Raw genomic sequence first — 22,571 nt, forward strand, 5'->3', positions numbered from 1 at the left:
CATAGCCCAGACAGGTGGTCGGACACATGGTCAGATAATTGTAATTCTACTGTATATACTGCTCCCAAAGTCCCACTCATTTCTCTAACCCTCCAAAAATATGATGGAAAAAAAAGAAAAAGAGACACCAGACCGAGAGGGTGCTACCATTTGTAGATGTACTACAGAGATCTCCCACTAGTTAGGGTTAGTAGAGACCGTCTACAACTGTGCAGACAAAGTTAGTGTAGGTCAATGTGTGAGCATAGTGTTGTGTTCCTCTGATCTTTGGCGTGTCTTTGTTCTTTGAAAGAACAAAAGAGTGTTTCTGAAATTTCATTTCCTGCTTAAAAAATCGACAATGGAGAGTCGCCAAATATTTAAAGAGGCTTTTTACTCACCAAATGCTTCAAGAGGCTTTCCAGGACGATGCTATGAGCTACACACAAGTTTTCGACTGGTTTGGGCACTCGAAACATTGTGAGATGACTGTTGAAGAGCAACCTCATTCTGGATGCCCTGTAACCTCACAAAATCATGAAAACATTGAAAAAATCCTACAAAAAATCAACGAGGCTCGTCGTTTCACAACTGACCAAATTTCAAAAGTGATGGACATGAGTTGGAGGTTGTACTAGCAAATTTAGAGTGAGGATCTGCACACGAGTTGCGCTGCTAAATTAGTTCCACACCTTCTCACATAGGAGCAAAAAACCATGCACATGAATGTATGGCAAGGCTTGAAATCTGATGCAGTGTTACAGGTATGACCGAGAAATCAAGCAAGTGTCAAGCCAATGGAGGACTCCCAATTCTCCCAGAGCAAAAAAGGCAAAGACAAGTGAAGTCGAATGTAAATGTGAAGATGATGATCATTGTCTTTTTTGATGTTTGTGGAATTGTGCATTGGGAATTTGTACCCCCCGGACAGACTTTTATTTGGAAGTTTTAAGACATCTGCGAGGAGGAAATGCACTGAACTTTGGTGATCAGGTGACTGATTCATTCATCACAACGCCCTTGTGCACATGGCATTAAGATCAACCCAATATTTGGTATCTAAGGGATGCTGTGTCATTCCCGACCAGTCTTATTCACCAGATCTAGTCCCATGCAACTTCTTCCTATTCCCATGAATGAAAAAAATGCTAAAACGGAAGTGCTGTAATGATGTGGAGGCAGTAAAAACAAGTTCACAAAGGGCACTGGACAATATCAAAGTTGAATAGTATCAGGCATGTTTCAAACAGATGGAAACAGGGCTTGACAAGTGCCTCGCATCTAATGGAGGGCACTTTGAAAGTGACTGAAGAAATTTTGTAAAAAGATTCGTGAATACGTTGTTTATAACTGAAACAGTTTTTTTGGGTTTCCTCTTGTAGGTATTCGTAAGCACTCGTAAAATTTGCCTCTAGGCGACCACCTTATTTGGGCAGAATTGCTTTTACCTGTGAGTCATTTCTTCATCTCTGGAAAGGAGAAGAAATCACAGCAGCTAGGTTTGGCTCATATGGGAGGTACAGGGGTAGGGAGAGGAGGAGGCAGCAATTCATGCAATTTGAAAATAACAGCTCCACATAAATGTGCTGGTGTGCTGTCCTGGTGAGGTAGCACCTCCATCTTCACTTAATAGGGACATATTTCCTTTAGTTTCTTGTCAAAGTAATCCAGTTAATCACTGTAGTACCATATGCAAAAGGTTTTTCCTTTTTCCAAGTAATCTGTGGGTGTGACACTGTTTGCATTCCAAAAGGTTTTCGTCATAACTTTTACAGCCTTCTTTGGAGAGATTCAGCAAAGGCAAATCATTATTTTGATTGCTGCTTGGTTTCCGGAGTATAACGATGAATATAAGTCTCAATGATAGTGACAACTAGATACAATAGTAAAGCACCCTTTAAAGCCTTGGTGTTACCTACAACCTACTAGCAACCTGCCCTCGCTTTGCATGAGAAGCACTATGTATCTACAGGCAGACGACTTGTCTGGCATAACAGTAATAAATTATACACACAAACCTTCCTTATAAATTAGTCTCCCTATTGGTGAAAACCATAGAAAAATCTCTGTGTAGTTCCTGGGATTAGCCTGAACTTACAGCTACAACTGAACTGGAGACTTCAAGGAGATATCTAACACACTCAATAGTACTTAATAGACTGCCCTCTTAATTTATGGATTGTGATACAGAATCCAAGGCTCAACAGAAATTGTAATCTTTTAAAATTAAAAGAGTGATACGTCCAAGTGAGTGGTATCTGTGGGATAAAGACCGTTTTGCCCTTTCCCTTTTCTGTTAAAATTGTCACTTCAATAAAAAGGAACAGCATCATCTTTTTTCACTCTGTCTTGTGCCACTGATAAGTTTTGACAGTTGAAGGTCCCACAGTAACATAAAGTTGCAGAAATGTTGTAAGTTGATTTCACAACAGAAGCAACAATTCTCCTGCAGGTATTCAGCAAATATAGCGCAATTACTTCCAAGGTGGGTAGAGTGCCAATAGCTGTGCTGCAGTACTGCCCATGCACCCATCACCAAAAATACCACTACAGGCTTGGCTGTTACGGACCTCCAGGCATGGACCATGGACGGAGTGCTGCACTGGAGATGTGATGTGGTGTGGTGTGGTGTGGTGTGTGTGTGTGTGTGTGTGTGTGTGTGTGCGTGTGTGGGGGGGGGGGATCAAAATCACCCACATCACATAGCAGCCATATTAGCACCGCTGATGATGGCAACATGGTTGTTTGTTGAAATATAATGTCCATATTATATACCAGCAGTTTATCCAAGGGCTGTTCTGTCACTACGAATACAGTTTTTCCTTACAACAGGTAACGTAAAATTATAGTGGATGCCAAGACAAAAGGTGGCTAACAACTTTTATCACAGTACCTTGTGCTAGGAGGAGAGAACTTTATTTAATGCACACGACTAGCTCTAATCAAGACTTAATAATGCATTTGAAGCAGTACTGCAAAATTCTTCTCTGTCAGCCAAACGGCAAAAACCTAGTAGCATGCACAAAATTCCAAAAACAAAGCAAGGACAATTTGTAGCATTATTAACAGGCACAAAATGAATAAGCTTGGTAAATTAAATGATATTCATTTTCTTGACTGATATTAAATTCAGCATATTGCTGACTAAATTCAAAAACACACAGACAAAAACTGGTCCAACAGAGTATAATGGGTCACCCTCCTCTACCATCACCTTTTTTTACATATAAAAATAACCAATACCATGTATACTACTGATTCTTGTATATGTGAACATTGTATCAGCTGTTTCACTAAAAGAATACATATGATTTTGTATACGATGTACTATATTTCGCGCTAAAATGTATAAAAATAAATTAAGGAGTTACAATCGATATGTACTAACAGTTAAAATTATTCTTCTTTCAAAAATTATTTGAAATTACGAAATTTCTGGTACACTTAAACTTCATATTATTATTGCACAATCTAACGTAAATCATTAAATTTATTTCTAAACTCATTTATAACTAATGACGTAATTTGAAGATACTTTGTTTGTCAAGACAGTTTGTAAACTCTTTTGCTTTGTAAACTCTTTGGAATATTGTTAGTGCCGCAGAATTTGGAGTACTGTGGGCATGCCTCTGATGGAAATGCACTTATTTTCGCTAATCTTGTCAACAAAAATGTGAATTATTGTTCTGAAATGGAAACTGTAAAGTTGGTGTGATTTAGAAGAATGGGATAAAATAAGAAGATATTCATAGCAACAGTCAAATCTTCATCAGTCATTCAGTTCAACAAGAACCCACAACATTATAAAAATTACAGCCTCAAGAATGTACACCTAGACACAACAAGACTTGGAGCCAACAACAACAAGAAGAGAAAATGATGCTAAGTAAAAAGTTTTCCTTTTGTATATCTTATGTCTCTTGAAGCTTTTATAGACAGAGAATTTTAATAGTGATGTGTGGGAGGGTAAGATTACAAGAGGCATATCCACGTAGTTAATTAGACAGGCAATGCGTGCTACAACACTAAATGACACTTCGTCAAATCATCCATTCCAGAGATTAAAAAAATCATTAAGCCACTAAAAAGCAGTAACTCTTCTGGTTCTGATAATGTCTCAGCCAGTAGTGATAGCCCCTTAAAAAATAATGATAAGCAAATAACCTCTAACTACAGATGCATTTCTTTCCTTCCTGTGTACGTAAAACTTTCTGATAAGGTAGCTTACAACAGAACATTGCACCATTTTCCTTAGAATAACATTTTAACAAGCTCAGTTTGGCTTCCCTGAGGGTTTTATCTATTACAAAAGCAATATATAATCTTACAAACTCATTTTTGACAGAACAAAAACAAATTACCCTATTGGCACTTATTGTGATCTGTTGATTATAAAATTCTACTTGGGAAACTAAAATGGTACATCATTAAAGGCTTTACCCTTGCACCAATGGAGCCTAATTTTAACAACAAAAAGCACAGGATTACATTATTAGCAAATTATATGACAGGAATAAAACTAAATCCTGAGAAGGGAAATATTAAATACAGTCTACTACAAGATTTGGTGTTGGATCCATTCCTGCTTCTTGGCGAAAGCAGAACTGTGCACTAAGAATATTGTATGAAGTTATTTGTTTCTTTATTGCATGTCCTACAGATTCATACAGTGATGGGGTCACCTTTAATGTGGAATATGTCAAGATTGTGATAATGTGACATATATTTACACATATATTCAATAACAGATTACTACTCACTGCGCACTACAGTTTACGTAATTCCAGCATTGTGTTCATATCATAATCAGCAACTCAATACATCTGTAATTTATTAATTGACGTTTCTGTCAGAGTTGCATTTTTATTAGTGACTAGTTTTTGCAGTAACTCGCAAGTTACTCCATCTATCACCCAAAGCATACATAAGTCAGGCCACTACTGTGTTCCATCCATGGAACTAAATTAAACACAAGTTGATCACAAAATGTAAAGTGTAAGTGATGTGTTACAACAAATGTGGGAAAGAAAATGCCGGAAATCAGCCAGCTGTAGCATAGGGACCAAATGAACACATTTCCAGGACCACACATACAGACTAACATCACTGGAAATCACTACTGGAGATGCTTCATAAATAAAAGCAGCAAAACACGTAAGGCAAAAAACAAACTGCCTTTTATTTACTTGCAGAGATGGAACAGACCTCCATGAATTTTGAAGTGGCTAAGGAACGAGGGAAAATGAAAAAAAATGATGAGAATTTTGTAGTTCTTTTATGGTTGTGTGCGTCCTTGTGTTATAACTAGGAACACAATAATTGAGGGGCCGAATTTTTTCCATGGAGACTTGATTCAAGTTACTTCTTCAACAAAAGCATGTGCATATGGCCATGCTGTAATGGTTGTTGATGACACTGGCTCAAGTTCCACGGCTGGTTGTTCACTCACCACCATTCCCGCCTTATGATGACCCTGCGGAAGACTAGGAGACTTACGAGAAACAGCTTCGCCAATATTTTTGTGGCATTCTGGCTGATCGATAAAATGGTCTGTAAAGCTCTTTTCTCATAATTGATGCCTCTTTGCATGTTATCAGTTACTTTCCCAGTTAGCTCCTCTGTAGGAACAAGTATCACTGCATCACCACAAGCATACACATGTCACCGTTGCAGGTGTGGAATTCTATCAAGTCGCGAACAGCTGCAGCAATCATATTGTGCTTGGGCAGCTAAGCTTCATGACCTCAGTCATAGGTTAGGTTCATCACAGCTAAGTCTTAGGAGTCTTCTGCACACACCGTGGTCAGAGACAGAATCATTCATTCAGCGCCAGAGAAGGAAATGCATTGTGGTACCCTTCAGCTTGAGGGCCCTATGTTGGAAGAGGTTTTGAATATTACACAGTTTTCAGAGCCTCTCGCATTGTGGGCTGCCAATTATAGGCTGGGAGTGATGTTGTCACTACTGACAGCATGGACGCATGGAGCCTAGCACACTGGGGGAATAGAAGGTAACCACAGCACAAAAGAGCAAACCAGGCTGACACGGACAAACACATCATCAGCAGCAGGAGCAGTGAATGCTACGTCCTGTCGCAAGTGTTTCACCATGGCTGACCCCTGCAAAGCCTTGGGAAACATTTCACCGTGATTTTGCTGGTATTTTTATTTATATACATTTTTCTGATTATTGGCAACTGATGCTTTTTTTCTCTTATGTTGCTTGTTGGCCATCTGTGATAGCAGGTGCGAAGGTCAAGGCCCTGTCAAAAAATTCCATAGAAGCTTTATCTTGCACCCTGGCTTTGGACAATGTTTCTCAGTTTACGGCATAATCTTTCAGAGACTTTTATGCACACAATGACATTCAACACATCATGGCATCTCCCTTCCATCCACAGTGAAGTGAAATGCCTTGTCTGAATGTTTAAGATGCAGAAGCACAAATATGTGGAAGATTTCCCAGCTGAGAAGGCTCTCACACTTTTTTTAAGCTCTTACAGAATGACACTGACTGGAACCAAGAGCCCTGCTGAGCTCCTGCAAGGCTGTCAAATGCAGATACTGTTCAACCTCTTGCTCCTGGGCACGTGTCCTGCAACAGCACGGTTTCATCAATGTTTACGCCCAGGACACCATTCTGGGCCAGGGCATTTTGAAGGCATCCTCACTCGATTCTGGCTGTCATCCATAGCCAGCACAGTCTCCATGTCCTCACGATTTGCACCTAAGTTCTACTCATAGCATGCCACTGGAATGAGATGCCTCCCAGGATGGGTGTGGGGATCCCTCTCTTCAGCTGTTGGCCCAGTGCCTCATTCTTTGTCAGCCCTATCTGCTCCAGGGGTCACACAGGCTGGAGAATGACCACCTATCTCAGCAGTAAGGGCTCTGTCAGCACCAACAGTGGGTTTGCTTAATGCAGCAGGTGCCAGCATCTCCTACTCCGCTGTGCAAGTGCTGTCATTCCATTGGAGGGGAGAGTACACTGTTCTTAACACTTTCGCTGGTACATATGTGCTCTTTGCATTCCATGCTGAGGCGGCTTTTGTTATTGCAGTACTACTCACCAAAGGCTGGCACCTATGGTGAGAGGTGGCATTCTGGCCAATAAGAAATATTTATCACCTGATTTTTTGAAAACTATTAGGTTAAAAAGTTTGAGTTTTGCATATCCTATGGTTTGATAACAAAAAGAAATTCAGTTCTTTATCAAGAGAAGATGAAGAACTGAATTTCTTTCTGTTGTATGCCATAGTTACTGTGCTGCAATCAAATTAAGTAAAACACCGCACAAAATTTGAAAGATTTTGCCTAGGTAAAAATGCATTGCATGAACTTTGCATATGGTTGATTTTAGCTAATATACTGCAGTCAATGGAATGTAGGTAAGTTATCGAAACTTCATTTAAAATTGAGAGCAGGAGGATACCTCATTTCATTCTCAAGTTATTGGGTAATGTGCCCACTTGCATCCTTCCTCATCGTGAATCATGTGGTCACAAGAGACATCATATCTCAAACAATTCAGGATATTGCAATGAGGTTTTTTACTCACCAAAATATGGAAGTAATTAATATGCAGCAGTAAGAAGTCAGTGGCTCAGGGTGCACTGAGACTTCCATAATACTGTAAGAAAACTGGACGCATTCAGACTTTCATAATACTGAAGGAAAACCCAAGTGGTGCACATATACATGTCTGCATCACCTGGGGTACAGCGTTGCAGGACGTGTATACATCCCCACAGCAGTGAAAGTATTTTGTCTACAGTCATGCATGTAAACCACTCAGTTGTTTTCAGAGAGAGTGGTGTTCTTAATAACAAAGGATATTAGAGAAAAAAATGTATTGAGAGGTGGTGGTAACTACTCCTAGCTGACTTAATAATTTGTGAGACGATGTTCTTGGACTTGCTCTACACATGACTCTTATCACTCTTGTCTGAGCAATGAATATTTTTGAATAAGAAGAGAGTTCCCTAGAAGGTGATTTCATATGGCACGATAAGAGTGTACTAAGCAAAACAAACTACCTCTATGAGCATTTGCTAACCAATATAAGGGAGCATCCTTAATGTAAAAGCTGCTGAGCTTAATTTCGTCATAGTTTGGTAAGTGAGATGCTCCCAGTTTAGTTTGCAGGAAACTGAAATCTGGGGATATTCAGAGACAAAATAAAAGAATAACTCTTTAGCAACTCTTACAATTTACTAAATTATTTGGATCCCAGGGTGTAAATTCTGCAAAACTTTGATGTGTGTCCAGTAAAACTTCGTTTATATGTTTTTGAAGGGGGATGATAAAATAAATGTACACGTGAGATTAATGTTAAAATGAAACTTCTTAATATATTTCTATTAAATTCAGTTGTGTGGACATGGAAGATGTACAGTAATAGGTACAGTAGTTCAAATAGGGTTATGCCTAAGTTAAGGACAATGAAAGTTACTTAAGTCTAAAGAACGAATCAATTGTGGCTTGTTTTTTGGAATGAATACTAAATACATAAATCAAGTCCTCATATGAAATCACTGAGCACATCTAGTCATCACTAATGTTTCTTGATCATATGTAACATTGTGTTACTTCCAATGCAATAAGTGCTTCAGTCAGACTGGGAGGGTTCACAGATTCAGCATCCGATTCTTTGGATTCCTCAGAACTATTTATTTCAGCTGATACTGGCACTATTTCTTTAATTATTTCAGCCTCATTTTGTACACAACACATGGCAGTATCAGCATCACAATCAACAAAATTATCCAAAATCAATTCCATTTTAAACACAAGGCCAGTCATTGTCTTCTGGTATATCGAAATCTACATCAAGATGTTCAATATTTTTGCAGCCAGCTTGAGTTTCATCTTTCCATCTTTTCGAAAGCACTTGTGTATTGTGTTTGGCTTCAATTGACCACAAGCAGTCCCTTTTTATTGCATTGCCTAGATAAGAAAAATAAATTGAAAAGCAACATGGTTTAGTGAAGTTCAGAGGGAACTGACAGGGAGTGCTATAAATATGTAGTGTATGTGTAAAGAAAGCCCTAACATACAATGCATTTCTTTGGTTTACCTGCAATACTCCCAGTTTAGGATTTCCTTCCTTTTGTCGACATGTGTGATGACATGTTGAACCAGCATTTTCCTGTACTTTGCTTTTATGACATCAATGATGCCCAAGCCCAGAAGTTGAACAGGGCTCCTGGAATTTGCTGAAAAAATGGCAGTTCTCTGTTGCTGAACTGTAGTGCCAGAGAACGAGACAAACAATTGTCTAGAAGCAAAAGTATTTTCCTCTTCTCACAATGCACCTAAGCATGAAGCTTAGCGAAGTAACTCCTGAAGAGGTTTGCAGTCATCCATGCCTTCTTGTTTGACTCGTACTCAGTGGGGTACGACTTTATGCCCTTGAAACATCGAGGCTTTGCTGACTTCCCAATCACCAGTGGGCGAAGTTTATCAGAGCCATCTGTGTTTACCCCAAAGCAGGGATCATCCTTAAATGCCAATATTTTCCAGCAATAAGTTAAAAAAAGTAATGTTTCATCTGTGTTGTAAATATCTTTCACACTGTATTTTGCAACTATATTTGGGAGAGCGTACTTTTGCCAACATTCTACGGTGACAGTATTCACACTGTTCGCCTCCCCACAAATTCTGCAGCCAGTAATGCCACATCTTACTTTGAAGTGTTGTAACCAACCAGAAGAAACATGAAAGTCTTCAACAATTAACTTTTTTGCAAATTCTGAAGCCTTTTTGTTTTCAGTATTGCACCTGAAACATGTACATTGGCCGCATGCTGTTGCTGAAACCAAGTCTGTAAACATTTTTCCACGTCTGTAAACTTTCCACCCAGGGTATGCATGCATTTCTCACCATTTGGCCCAGTTTTTGAAGTAGCTGACTGTATCTGCACTTCATTGGCCAGTATGGCGCTTCATTGGCCAGCATGGAAGTTAAGGCAGAATGTGGGATTTTGAGACACTTTGCGATGCTTACTTTAGGTTCTCTAGGACTTCTTTGCTTTTCTTCAATTATGTTTACTATCTTCTGCATGGAAAGACATCTTTTATTTTGTTACGAACTCATCATTTTTTCATGCATGAAAATTGGAAACTACACACAAAAAAATTGAGTTCACCCCTTGCAAAAACACTCCTAGTTCCACTCAGTGTGCTCTCCACCTGCTTACACTACTGTCAAGTGTCACAGGTATGTATTGTGCAATTGTTGGATTGTAGGCTGTATTTTCTCTTCTCGGGGCCCCATTACACAACGCCATTGAGAAGTGCTACTCTGCAGCGCTTAGGCATTCACATGAAACGACATGTCATGCCGCCAGTGAGAACAGGTGGAGCTGTTGCTTTGAGCAACTTTGATGCTGCCACTACTGCTGCTGTTTTTACTGACATCTCATGCTGACTGTTCATAAGGGACTACCAACTGCTTGGCTGGTCAACAGCACCCCTGAGTGGCATCGTGTGAAGGCCACTATTGGGAGGAATGTGAACAATGTTCCGCCAAGTTATACGATCTGAAACCGACTGCCACAAGGTCAACAACAACAGTGTCACCATGTGTACTGAGCTAAGACTCACAATGATAACTGTGGCTTTGCAAGCCGACAGCAAACCAACAATCACTGGCCAAACCATATATGAAACATTTCAAGATGATTTCTTAGTCTTTACAATGCATAAGTGCGACAAAAATGACTGTGGAGGAGTAAAAATAATAGCGTAAAAGTGCGAAAATGTACAAATGGAAAACGTGAAAGTGGGGTAACTTTGCATTCAAAATCGAAAAAGTGCACAGTGTATGTAGAGCTGAGAAAAGTACAGACAGTGATCTGTATAGAGTAAATACTTTGTTTGAAGTATTATACAAAACACCAGCAGACTGTTTAACGCACAGAGCAGTGGCTTCTTTCAAACTAGCTGTTTGTCTCCTAATAGACATTCACATATTCAATCTAACGTAGAAGTAATTGCTATAATTATCAGAGTGACTAGATTAATAGCAGTTATAATTTATTGTCAGAATATGTTAAAATAAAGAAGAGTCAGCAGTGATTCCTTCACACACACACACACACACACACACACACACACACACACACACACACACACACACACACATTTAAATAGTAAATCATATTATATTAAATTTGGTTTAAATTTCTCCTTGTCTGCATACAAGTGCTTTCCTAGGTCACTCTTACAAAGAGGAGGGTCTTAACCACATGGAATTTGAATCCTGCATCACATTTTTAAAAAGTTTAGTTCAATTCACTCCAGATGCACTGGAAGGCACGCATAAGCATCCATATATACCAAGTGTGTCTGCTAAAAGCATTAGGTGTGTTTTCTCAAGCATTTCAGCAGATATTTTCAATTTCATTTTTGCAAGGTGTAGATGGAGTCAGGGCAAACAGACAGTGCTCAATGTATGCTTCTTGCAACATTCAACATTGACATAAGGTGTTGGTTTGTTTCTCATAACAAACCACATTATTTTAAGTGAAATTTTATGTGCCCATTCAATAGCAGGGGTAAAAATTAGTGTAGTGCAATATTCAGTTTAAAAATATGTAGTAACATGGAAAGAAAAATATGAAAAAAGATGTCTGTGAGACTCCTATTTGAAGCTATATTGATGATTTCCTTTCTAACAAAAGTCATATAATTGCAGGACATACCTGAGTAAATGTTCCCGAGTGGGAAATATCACACTCTTGCGTATGACTTCACAATTTGGGTAAATTACACGACCAGTTTCAACATTTGTCACACGAAACACCATCGAGGCAAGAGTTCGATCTTCAGGAGCTGATGCACAACCAAGTGATGTGATTAAGAAGAGCCGTGACAGAAGTGAACGTAAACTATCACTGGCTTTCACACAGGGACCTAGTGCTCGTACAATGCTGTAAATTTAAATCCACAATAAATTCCAAGGTATAATAATTTTATTAATGATAAATTTGTTAACAGCAATTTTTATAATTAGTTACATCATATACAAACTAGAATTTAGTAACCAAACATCATTTTAAATAGGAGATGAGAAGAGCAACTGATGCTAACAGCAAAAATAGTAACAGCTGTTAGCCTGGAACTCCACAAGAGAAACAGTTATCTAGTACACAGCCAGCACACTGTATACAGATAGGTAAGACAATAGAGAGATAGAGTTGCCATAAAATTATTAGTACACAAATGCTGAGGTACCTATTTCCATAATATTGTTTATACCTACAATGTTATGTGAAATATATTGCCGACATACTATTTCCTTATATTTCTACATTCCTCCTTTTCAATTTATTTGATACATCAAATTCACTTCCCCACAGTCCATGCCAATCAGTGCTAGAGTTAATCAGAATGGTGACATTATAAAACAGGTACAAAAGTAATAAAAGTTAGTAGAATGGAAAGACTGGACTACAATGAAATGTAGTTAGAAAAAAAAAAAGACAAGTGGTTGGGATACATAGGCCATGTAAGTGACATAAGATTTTGAAAATTCGAAGTTCAGTCCCCTGACGAAACTAAGATAAAGGCTAGAAGAAAGGGATTATGAAAGAGGAAAGTGAGATTTCTGCTAATTACTGTGTAATGACAGCTTAGTAGTCAATCAGTATATCAGAAAAAGAAATTAATATTGAAAGCAGACAGAAAAACAGATAATATACAACTACAAAGAAAACAGGAAAGTTTATTCAATGTAAAATCCGATACATGCCAACTGATTTATTTCACGGAATATGTGTCTATGAAGTGTTCATGATTAGGTCCAATATGGAGAGAAAAGAAATGTCCTTGGTAATGAATTCCATACTTATAACTCTCTCACCCTTAAAGGTAAAAGAAAATGACCACATTTTAATCATGATTGACTTTTGATGGATAACAGAAAATACACATGTAACAAGAAAACTGATTCAGTGAAAAACTACTTGTGTTTGGGGAGAGAATTCAAATCACTCAATGTGTGTAGCATTCACAAAGATTCATATGTTCAAAGCATAACACTGAGTTTTTGTAGATTTTTCATACTCTCTATCAAGACTCCTTCAAACAGAGAAGAGTGATTGTCATTCTTGTGGTTCACACACCCTGTTGTTTGTTAGTGTTTTTAATTCCAACTTAAGTGTTCTTTGTTTCTGTTCATGCATACATTTTGAGATAAGGTTAATGTAAACGAGCAGTAAGTCTTGACCATTTTTATTTTTAAGAACAGTTGTTTTTTTGCATTAGAAAAATCAAAAAAATCACCTATGCCTTTGGAAAGGTCTGTGATAATGATCTGATTTGACTTTTTATTGGTTCAGTTTTATCACACAGCTCAAATTGTACAACTGATATTTAGCAGGTCAAAATGAGGGTACAGTTATATTTAGAATCAGCAGGAAAGAAGGTGGATATTTTTATACTCTATCAGTAACTGTTTAATGACAGACCAAACTAAGGATACAGTAATACATAGTATCAGTAAAATGGTAGGCAAAAAAATTAGCCACCTATTGTTATAATCAAATTTTTAAGCCATATTTATTTTATATACCACGAAATTCAGAATAGAAATAGCACTTTATTAGAAGGTCTTTAATTTCATGTTAAATATTGGGTATGTAACAATTTTTATTTCCTCTGTTTTCTTATTGTGTAGTATGGCACCAATGTTAATTATGTTCCTCTGATTGGATGTTGTTCTGCAATATGTTTGGTGCACATCTGATTTCTGTCTTGTACACAAGTCAAGTACATTTTTGTTCTGTAGTAGTTTTCCTACAGAATTTGTGTATATTATTGTTCTGTAGTAATTTTCCTGTTTTCAAGAGGCTCCCTAGTTAACATTATACTTTCATAAATGATTATGAAAAAGCATGGAACATTTGAAACACAAAGCTCAGTAAAGTAGAAATTACAATAATCTCTCTTTATAAGGCCACAAATTATTCTTAGAGTTTTTCTGCATTCTATAAACATTTATGCTAAAAGTTGAGTGTTCCCAGTAATTGATCTTACACTGAGGAGACAAAAGTTATGGGATAACTCCTAATATTATGTCGGATATCCTTTTGCGTGGACTCAACAAGTCGTTGCAAGTCCCCTGCATAAATACTGAACCATGTGCTTCACCAATCATCCATAATTGGGAAAGTGTTGACAATGAACGATTTCATGCACAAACTGTCTCTCTATTATTTCCCATAGAAGTTTGATAGGATTCATGTTGGGCAATCAGGGAACTAATTCATTTGCAAAAATTGTCCAGAATGTTCTTCAAACCAATTGTGAACAATTGTGGCCTGGTGACAAGGTACTTTTCATTAAAAATTCCACTGCTGTTTAGGGACATGAAGTCCATGAATGGCTGCAAATGGTCTCCAAGTAGCCGAACATAACCATTTTCATTCAATGATAAGTTCAGTTGGCCCAGAGGACTCAGACCAATCCATGTAAACACAGCCCACACCATTATGGAACTACTACCAGCTTACACAGTATCATGCTGACAACCTGGCTCCATGGTTTTGTGGGGTCTACACCACCCTCGAACGCTACCATTAGCTGTTAACAACTGAAATTGGGACTCATCTGATCGGGCTAGAGCTTTTAACTGTCTAGTGTCCACCTGATAAGGTCATGAGGCTAGGAGAGGTGCTGCAGGCGATGTCCCGCAGTTAGCAAAGGCACTTGCATAGGTCATCTGCTTCCACAGACCATTAACACCCAATTTTGCCGCACTGTCCTAATGGATACATTCGGCGTACATCCCACACTGATTTCTGCTGTTATTTCATGCAGTGTTGTTTTTCTGTCAGCACAGTCAACCCTATGCAGGCACCGCTGCTCTATGTCGTTAAGTGAAGGCCATCAGGAGGAGTGTTGTCTGTGTTGAGAGATAATGCCTGAAATTAGGTATTCATTGCGCACTCTTGACACTGTGGCTTGTGGAATATTGAATTTCATAACAATTTCTGAAATGGGCTGTTCATGTGTCTAGTTCCAACTACCATCCCATGTTCAATGTCTGTTAATTCCCATCAAGCGGCCATAATAATATTGGAAACCTTTTCACATGTGCGATTGGAGTATAAGTGACATCTCTGCCAATGCACTGCCCTTGTATACCCTGTGTACATGATACCACAGCCATCTGTATATATGCATATCACTATCCCATGACTTCTGTCACCTCCGTGTATATTGGGGTAGAGAGTGGAACTATGCATAGTATGCCTGTACTAATGTTGTTCTGCTTTTTGTAGACTTTAATATTCTTAGGCTGTACCTCACAGAAGAGTTTCTTTGACAAATTATTTACAAGTGTGTCCCATTTTAAATCTTGCTGAACCCACAAACCAAAAATTTTTTCACGTTTTCTAGAGGATCATTTTTTAATTATGCTTGAACAGCATTCGGCTAGATTATGGAAGTAAATGAGAGTTGACGTATACAGTTTTTCAGTGTTTACAATGAGCTTATTTTTGGTGAACCACTCTGGAAGTCTTTTAATAGAACTTTCAGTTGTTGACTGGAAGGTTTCTACCCTGGATCCAGTGAACAATATGCTGGTGTCTTCGGCTCTTTATGGAATACGCGATATGCATTTCATCAACACTGTCTTTCTTTGTTTTCACCTTGCATTGCCTACATTACCAGCATTTACTCCACAAAATTTTAAGACATCTAATCTACAGAGGTTTATCATTCCACAAAATACAACTGACACCTTTTACGCAGTTGCATCTTATAGCACAATTCAACAGACAAAATTAGCCTGAATTGTGGACACATTTTTTAGTGTAGAATTCTTTGTACTTTATGCACACTCTAAAAACATTCTCGGTGAGGAGGCAGAGAGGAGGTACTCAACTAACACAAACCAAAGGACGATTATTGATATTAACTGGGTTTAGTCACTATCAACATTAACTAGCAGACAAGACTCCATTTAAGGCATCCAACATGGCAATAAATATGGTGACTTCAAACTCACTCATACCATTTCAGCGATTGTTATCTCCACGTGTCACTTCTGCTTTCGTAGGGAGAGGGGCATTAATGTGTTGTCTGCTAGCTAAGTTAGTGGCAACATGTCAGTGAATACTGATGTATATCATTCAACTTTTTTCAGGTCTGCTACTCCAGTCAGCCATGTCACTGGGAGTCATCTTGGAATGTGTGTGTAGTACAGAGTAACCACCTCCTTAGACATATTTTTTTCTGTCTAAGCTGCCATTTATATCACTTCCCACTAGTATAAGCAATAATTTAATTTTCTATGTACAGTTGTTGTTAACTAACTTGGCACATTCCCATGTCACATTAACTAAGATGATACCAAATTAATACTTACCGGGAGACAAGAGGAACACTTTTTCCTGTCACTCCTTTCTGTCTAGCTTGAAGCTTCAATAGGTCATTGATCAACTGTGGCTTGTTCTTGGCTGCAGTTGCAATATTGAATTCACTGCATAATGATTTTATTTCTGGCATCTTCAATAAAGGCAGCAGCACTGAGGCAGATTCTGAGGAGCACTCTGTTAGGAAAAATGGCTGCTTTTAGGTCAGGTTCTTCAGAGAAGGAGAGAGAGAGAGAGAGAGAGAGAGAGAGAGAGAGAGAGAGAGAGAGAGAGTACAACAATAGAATTTACATCAAAATTCATATTCAGACAAAATTTGAAACCTGAACCATAAATATCACAAAATGTTTGCATAATCTCACAGTCAGGAAGAAAGAGACTTTCCTCCTCCACCTCAAAGCATAATTTTTTTAAATGTTAAACATCAGTTTTATGTTTATTACTTGTAACAACATTAACTCATTTCATTTATTTATTAATTCATACAATGTGTTCTGTAAATCCTGTCATGAGAGAGAGCCTTCAGGGATGTGGGAACAAGTCAAGTTTTACATTAACAGATGAAAGCAGGCTACTACTATAAAGTACAAAGGGCGTTGAGAAAGTTTTGCACAGTCATCTCTATTTTTTATTTTTTGCACAGGAGGAGAATGAAATTTTTTGTGAACATACTTGGAACAATTAGCTATATATTGAGCCTACTCAATGTAGCCTTTATCAACTGTGACACATCTGGCCCAACATTCTTTCCAGATGTAAATGCACTTTGGTAAAATTCTGGGCACTGACTTTTACACCATCACTTGACACAGGAAATATGGTCTTTCTCACTATCAAATGTTTTACTGTGCAGCAGGTGGGTCTTCAGACTACCAAAGAGGTAAAAATCATACGGAGCCAAGGCAGGACTGTAGGGAGGATGAGGAACAATTTTCCAACCCATTTCCTGCGTCATAAGGGCTGTATGGGGTTTGGAATTGTCATGGTGTAGTCTGATGAGCTGACCCTGAAGCTGTGGTCTGTGGGTCTTGAAGGCATGTCACAGCTTGTCCAATGTCAAACAGTAATGGCCCCTGTTAATTGTGGAGCCAGGTTCCAAACAGTCAATGAAAATGACACCACACTGATCCCAGAAGAAGGAGACCATTATCTTTTGGTCTGCTTTTCATGAAAGTCTTGATTTCTTTTTTCAAGGGAAACCCAGATGACGCCACTCCATGGATTGGGTTTTGCTCTCAGGTTCAGACAAAAACAACCTTGTTTCATCCTGGGTAATGATGCTGTCAAAACGCTGTTTCCACTCTTCAGTAAAAGTCTTCATGAGACCCTTGCACACTTTCTTCCTCATAGTTTTCATTTTTCTTGTCAATAATCTAGGCACCCAACGTGCACAGATTTTTCTGTACCCTAGTGACTGTAACAGTGATACCACACTACCCAACGACAAACGAGTCATTTCAGCAAGCTGTCATGTCGTCACACATCTGTCATTTTGGATGATTTGATCAATGGTCTCCTTATTCACATCACTCACTGCCGTCGGTGGTCTAATGCATTGTGGATTGTCCAGCAGAGAGAAATAACCTTTTTTAAACCCCTGTAACCACCGCTGGATACTGCTGCAAACCACAGTGTCCTTTCCATACACAGGGAGCAGCTTCCTGTGAATTGATATAGCAGAGTCATCACCGGTCTTGAAGAGGAACTCCATCACCGACCATTGTTGAAGCCTGACATCTACTTCACAGTACATTATGGCTTACCTGTAAATAAAAGAAAATACTTTTATATACCAACTTATAGCTAAATATTCCAAGTATGTTCACAAAAAAAAGACGACTGTGCAAAACTTTTGAACCCCTTTGTATAACAGCCTTCTACAAAGTTAATCACAGACTTACGACCTCCAGCCTAATATAAGTCTTAATTTCATCTTGTGTACAGCAGCAATCCAGTACAGTAGAGGTGTTAATGAATGTGTGTTACACTGAGGTGAGAACAGTCATCGGATATCTCCTAATATCGTTTTGGGCGTTCTTTTGCCTGAAGAGCATAGCAGCTCGATGTGGAATGGACTCCAGAAACTGCTGGAAGCCCATGAATAAATACTGAGCCATGCTGCCCCTATAGCTATTCATAATTGCGAAAATGTTGCCAGTACAGGATTTTGTGCACGAACTGACCTCTCAATTATGTCCCATATATTCCACCAGATTTCGGGATTGCAGTCAGATCTCATCAACTTCTTTCCACAATATTTCGGCTGACAACCTTACAACCATCTTCAGGCGAGTGTTTGACACTGGAGATTGCTAGTGCAAGTCGCTCTATTTATACGTAAAAGTGCTGCCAGCGGGCATGCGCAAGTTACCGTAGCATGCGCGCCACGTGTCGATTCCAAGGCCCTCTACAATATTACTGCATCTATGGAGCGCAAACGAATGCGTGAAAAAAAGTAAAACATGCACGCAGATGTGTCCAAAACAATAAAATGCAAAATTTCAATATTAAAATTAAAATTACTTGTCGCTCGACATGTCAGAAGCCATAAAAAGTTTTCTTTTGATTGAAATTAAAGAAATCAACGGGTCCCAGGCCTTATTCAATAAAAAGCCGCCATCACGGCCAAGATTTTCGTGGCCGAATAATCCATAGTATGTCCTGTGGAAATACAATGTTCGGCTATGGCCGACTTACTGGGCTGCAAAAGGCGAGTGTGGCGCTCATGTTCAACGCAGCGGTTGTGTACTGTGCGTGTGGTCTGACCAATGTAGGCTTTCCCACACTCGCAAGGTATTTTATAAATTCCAGCCTTCCGTAATCCCAGATTATCCTTGGCTGAGCCCAGAAGAGCACGAGTCTTTGTAGGTGGCCGGAAGATTGCTTTCACACGATGTTTCTTTAAAATTCTGCCTACTTTCGATGAAATGTTCCTGACATATGGGAGAAATGCTCTGGACTTAAACACCTCCTTTTCCTCTTGATCTTGTGGGTGGTCACGTTTTTTCCTCCTTAAAGCAGTACTGACCTGATGTGCAGAAGATCCATTATGTTGAAATACAGATTTCAAGTGCTCTAATTCGTCTGCAAGGCTGTCTTTATCAGACACGACATGTGCCCTATGCACCAACGTTCGAAGGATGCCCATAGTTTGTGACGGGTGATGACAGCTTGACGCCTGCAGGTACAGGTCCGTATGCGTGGGTTTTCGATAGACGGAATGTCCCAATGACCCATCAACCCTGTGTTTAACCATGACGTCCAGAAATGGTAGGTAACCATCCTTTTCAACTTCCATCGTAAACTGAATGTTTGTGTGGATGGAATTCAGATGTTGTAAAAACCGTGAAAGCTCTTCTTCTTCCATCCACATAAACATTCAGTTTACGATGGAAGTTGAAAAGGATGGTTGCCTACCATTTCTGGACGTCATGGTTAAATGCAGAGTGGAAGGGTCATTGGGGCATTCCGTCTATCGAAAACCCACGCATACGGACCTGTACCTGCAGGTGTCAAGCTGTCATCACCCGTCACAAACTATGGGCGTCCTTCGAATGTTGGTGCATAGGGCACATGTCGTGTCTGATAAAGACAGCCTTGCAGACGAATTAGAGCACTTGAAATCTGTATTTCAACATAATGGATCTTCTGCACATCAGGTCAGTACTGCTCTAAGGAGGAAAAAACGTGACCACCCACAAGATCAAGAGGAAAAGGAGGTGTTTAAGTCCAGAGCATTTCTCCCATATGTCGGGAACATTTCATCGAAAGTAGGCAGAATTTTAAAGAAACATCGTGTGAAAGCAATCTTCCGGCCACCTACAAAGACTCGTGCTCTTCTGGGCTCAGCCAAGGATGATCTGGGATTACGGAAGGCAGGGATTTATAAAATACCTTGCGATTGTGGGAAAGCCTACATTGGTCAGACAACACGCACAGTACATGACCGCTGCGTTGAACATGAGCGCCACACTCGCCTTTTACAGCCCAGTAAGTCGGCCATAGCCGAACATTGTATTTCCACAGGACATACTATGGATTATTCGGCCACGAAAATCTTGGCCCCATCGAGATCTTTCTGGGATTCAGGTGTGAAGGAATCCGTGGAAATACGTTTGGCGGAAAATCTCATTAACCGTGATGGCGGCTTTTTATTGAATAAGGCCTGGGACCCGTTGATTTCTTTAATTTCAACCAAAAGAAAACTTTTTATGGCTTCTGACATGTCGAGCGACAAGTAATTTTAATTTTAATATTGAAATTTTGCATTTTATTGTTTTGGACACATCTGCGTGCATGTTTTACTTTTTTCACGCATTCATTTGCGCTCCATAGATGCAGTAATATTGTAGAGGGCCTTGGAATCAACAGGTGGCGCGCATGCTACAGCAACTTGGGCATGCGCGCCGGCAGCACTTTTACGTATAAATAGAGCGACTTGCACTAGCAATCTCCAGTGTCAAACACTCGCCTGAAGATGGCTGTAAGGTTGTCAGCCGAAATATTGTGGAAAGAAGTCGATGAGATCTGGCTGCAATCCCGAAATCTTGTGGAATATTCGATATGCTGGGAAAATTTCAAGAGTCACATGTCCCATATATGTTAGACGGGATGCAGAGCATCTGCATGGCTAAATCATTCTGTCTAATTGTCCAGAATGTTCTTCAAACCAATTGCGAACAACTGTCATCTGGTGATGTGGCGCACTGGCACCCATAAAAATCCCACCATTGTTTGGTAACATAAAGTCCATGAATGGCTGCAAATGATCTCTGTAGCTGAACATAACTGTTTCCAGTAAATGATCGGTTCAGTTGGACCAAAGGACCCAGTCCATTCCATTTAAACACAGCCCATACCATTATGATGCCACCACCAGTTTGCACAGTGCCTTGTTGGATAACTTGGCTTTGTGGGGTCAGTGCCATACTTGAACCCTACCATCGGCTCTTAGCAACTGAAATCAGGACCCATCTGACCATGTCATGGTTTTTCAGTTGTCTAGGGTCCATTCAATATGGTACTGAGCCCAGGAGAGAAGCTGCAGGTGATTTTGTGTTGTTAGTAAAGGCACTCACATTGGTTGTCTGCTGCAGTAGCCCATTAACGGCAGATTTATCCACACTGTCCTAACAGATAAGTTCATTGTACATCCCACACTGATTTCTGGGGTTATTTCCCACAGTGTTGTCATTTAACACTGACAACTCTCTGCATACGCTACTGCTTTAGGTCATTATGTGAATGCCGTTGGCCATCGCATTGTCGATGGTGAGAGGTAATGCCTGAAATTTGGTATTCTTGGCACACTCTTGACACTGTGGATTGCAGAATACTGAATTCCCTAACAATTTCAAACATGGAAATTTCAAAGTGTGTTATTTCATGTTGTGTGGCCGCAATAACGTCGGAAACCTTTTCACATGAATTACCTGAATACAAATGACAGCTCCACCAATCTCGTGGCCTTTTATACCTTCTGCATGCGATACTTTTTATCACAATAAATAAAGTGTTCCGGGCTCTTATGCCATGGTTGAATGGATTTCACTTTAAAACCTGACATTTCGTCCCAATCTGCTGACAACATTTTCAAGGGGGATTGTAGCTTTGTTGAATGTCCGATTCACACCGTGGCTCGCTAGTTACTACAGCAAAATTCTGATCCCGTGAGCTTCCACACAGGTGCGCAACGTCGCATGTTTTGAATATGCAAGCGCAATTGGCCGTTGTCAACTGCCATCATCTGCTGTTGCTATCATCCCATGGTGGAAGACTGGGACACGTACTTTTTATACCTCCTGCATGCGATACTGGCACCATCTGTATACAGATATGCGCATATCGCTATCCCATGACTTTTATCTCCTCAGTATATACTTCTGCAGCATAGGCACACATCCTATTTGCTATGCAGATATTACTGTTGGTATGTATAGACTGATCGGTCAATTTTATTTTTTCCCCTCATTCAGTTCCTTCACATACTCACAGTCCACACTGTCCCTTTGAAGATTCTTACTCAGAACATGAATAGGCATAGTGCCCTACCAATGTTAAGACTGTTTGGGAAAAAACTGAAGAATTGGCTGAAGGTACCAAAGACCGAATGAAGATTACAAATTAAAACAACATTCACATCCACACTATGTACACTACTGTGAAGTAGAGGGTAGTTCCCACTGTACCACATTTTAAATTATTTTTCA

The 22,571-nt window shown here is 39.4% G+C and overlaps 1 protein-coding gene across 1 annotated transcript in view; it reads right to left on the reverse strand.

Moving 5' to 3' along the window:
- The window catches only part of LOC124616761 (fanconi-associated nuclease 1-like), a 148,404-nt gene that overhangs the window by 55,803 nt on the left and 70,030 nt on the right, over positions 1–22,571 (reverse strand). Inside the window, exons 6-7 of the mRNA XM_047145145.1 lie at positions 16,356–16,539; positions 11,683–11,910 (exon numbers count right to left, since the gene is read on the reverse strand). Of these exons, the coding sequence (XP_047001101.1) occupies positions 11,683–11,910; positions 16,356–16,539 (412 nt within the window). The remainder of the gene's footprint in view (positions 1–11,682; positions 11,911–16,355; positions 16,540–22,571) is intronic.

This window comes from Schistocerca americana, chromosome 5 (genome assembly GCF_021461395.2).
Source record: "Schistocerca americana isolate TAMUIC-IGC-003095 chromosome 5, iqSchAmer2.1, whole genome shotgun sequence".
Lineage (NCBI taxonomy): Eukaryota > Metazoa > Arthropoda > Insecta > Orthoptera > Acrididae > Schistocerca > Schistocerca americana.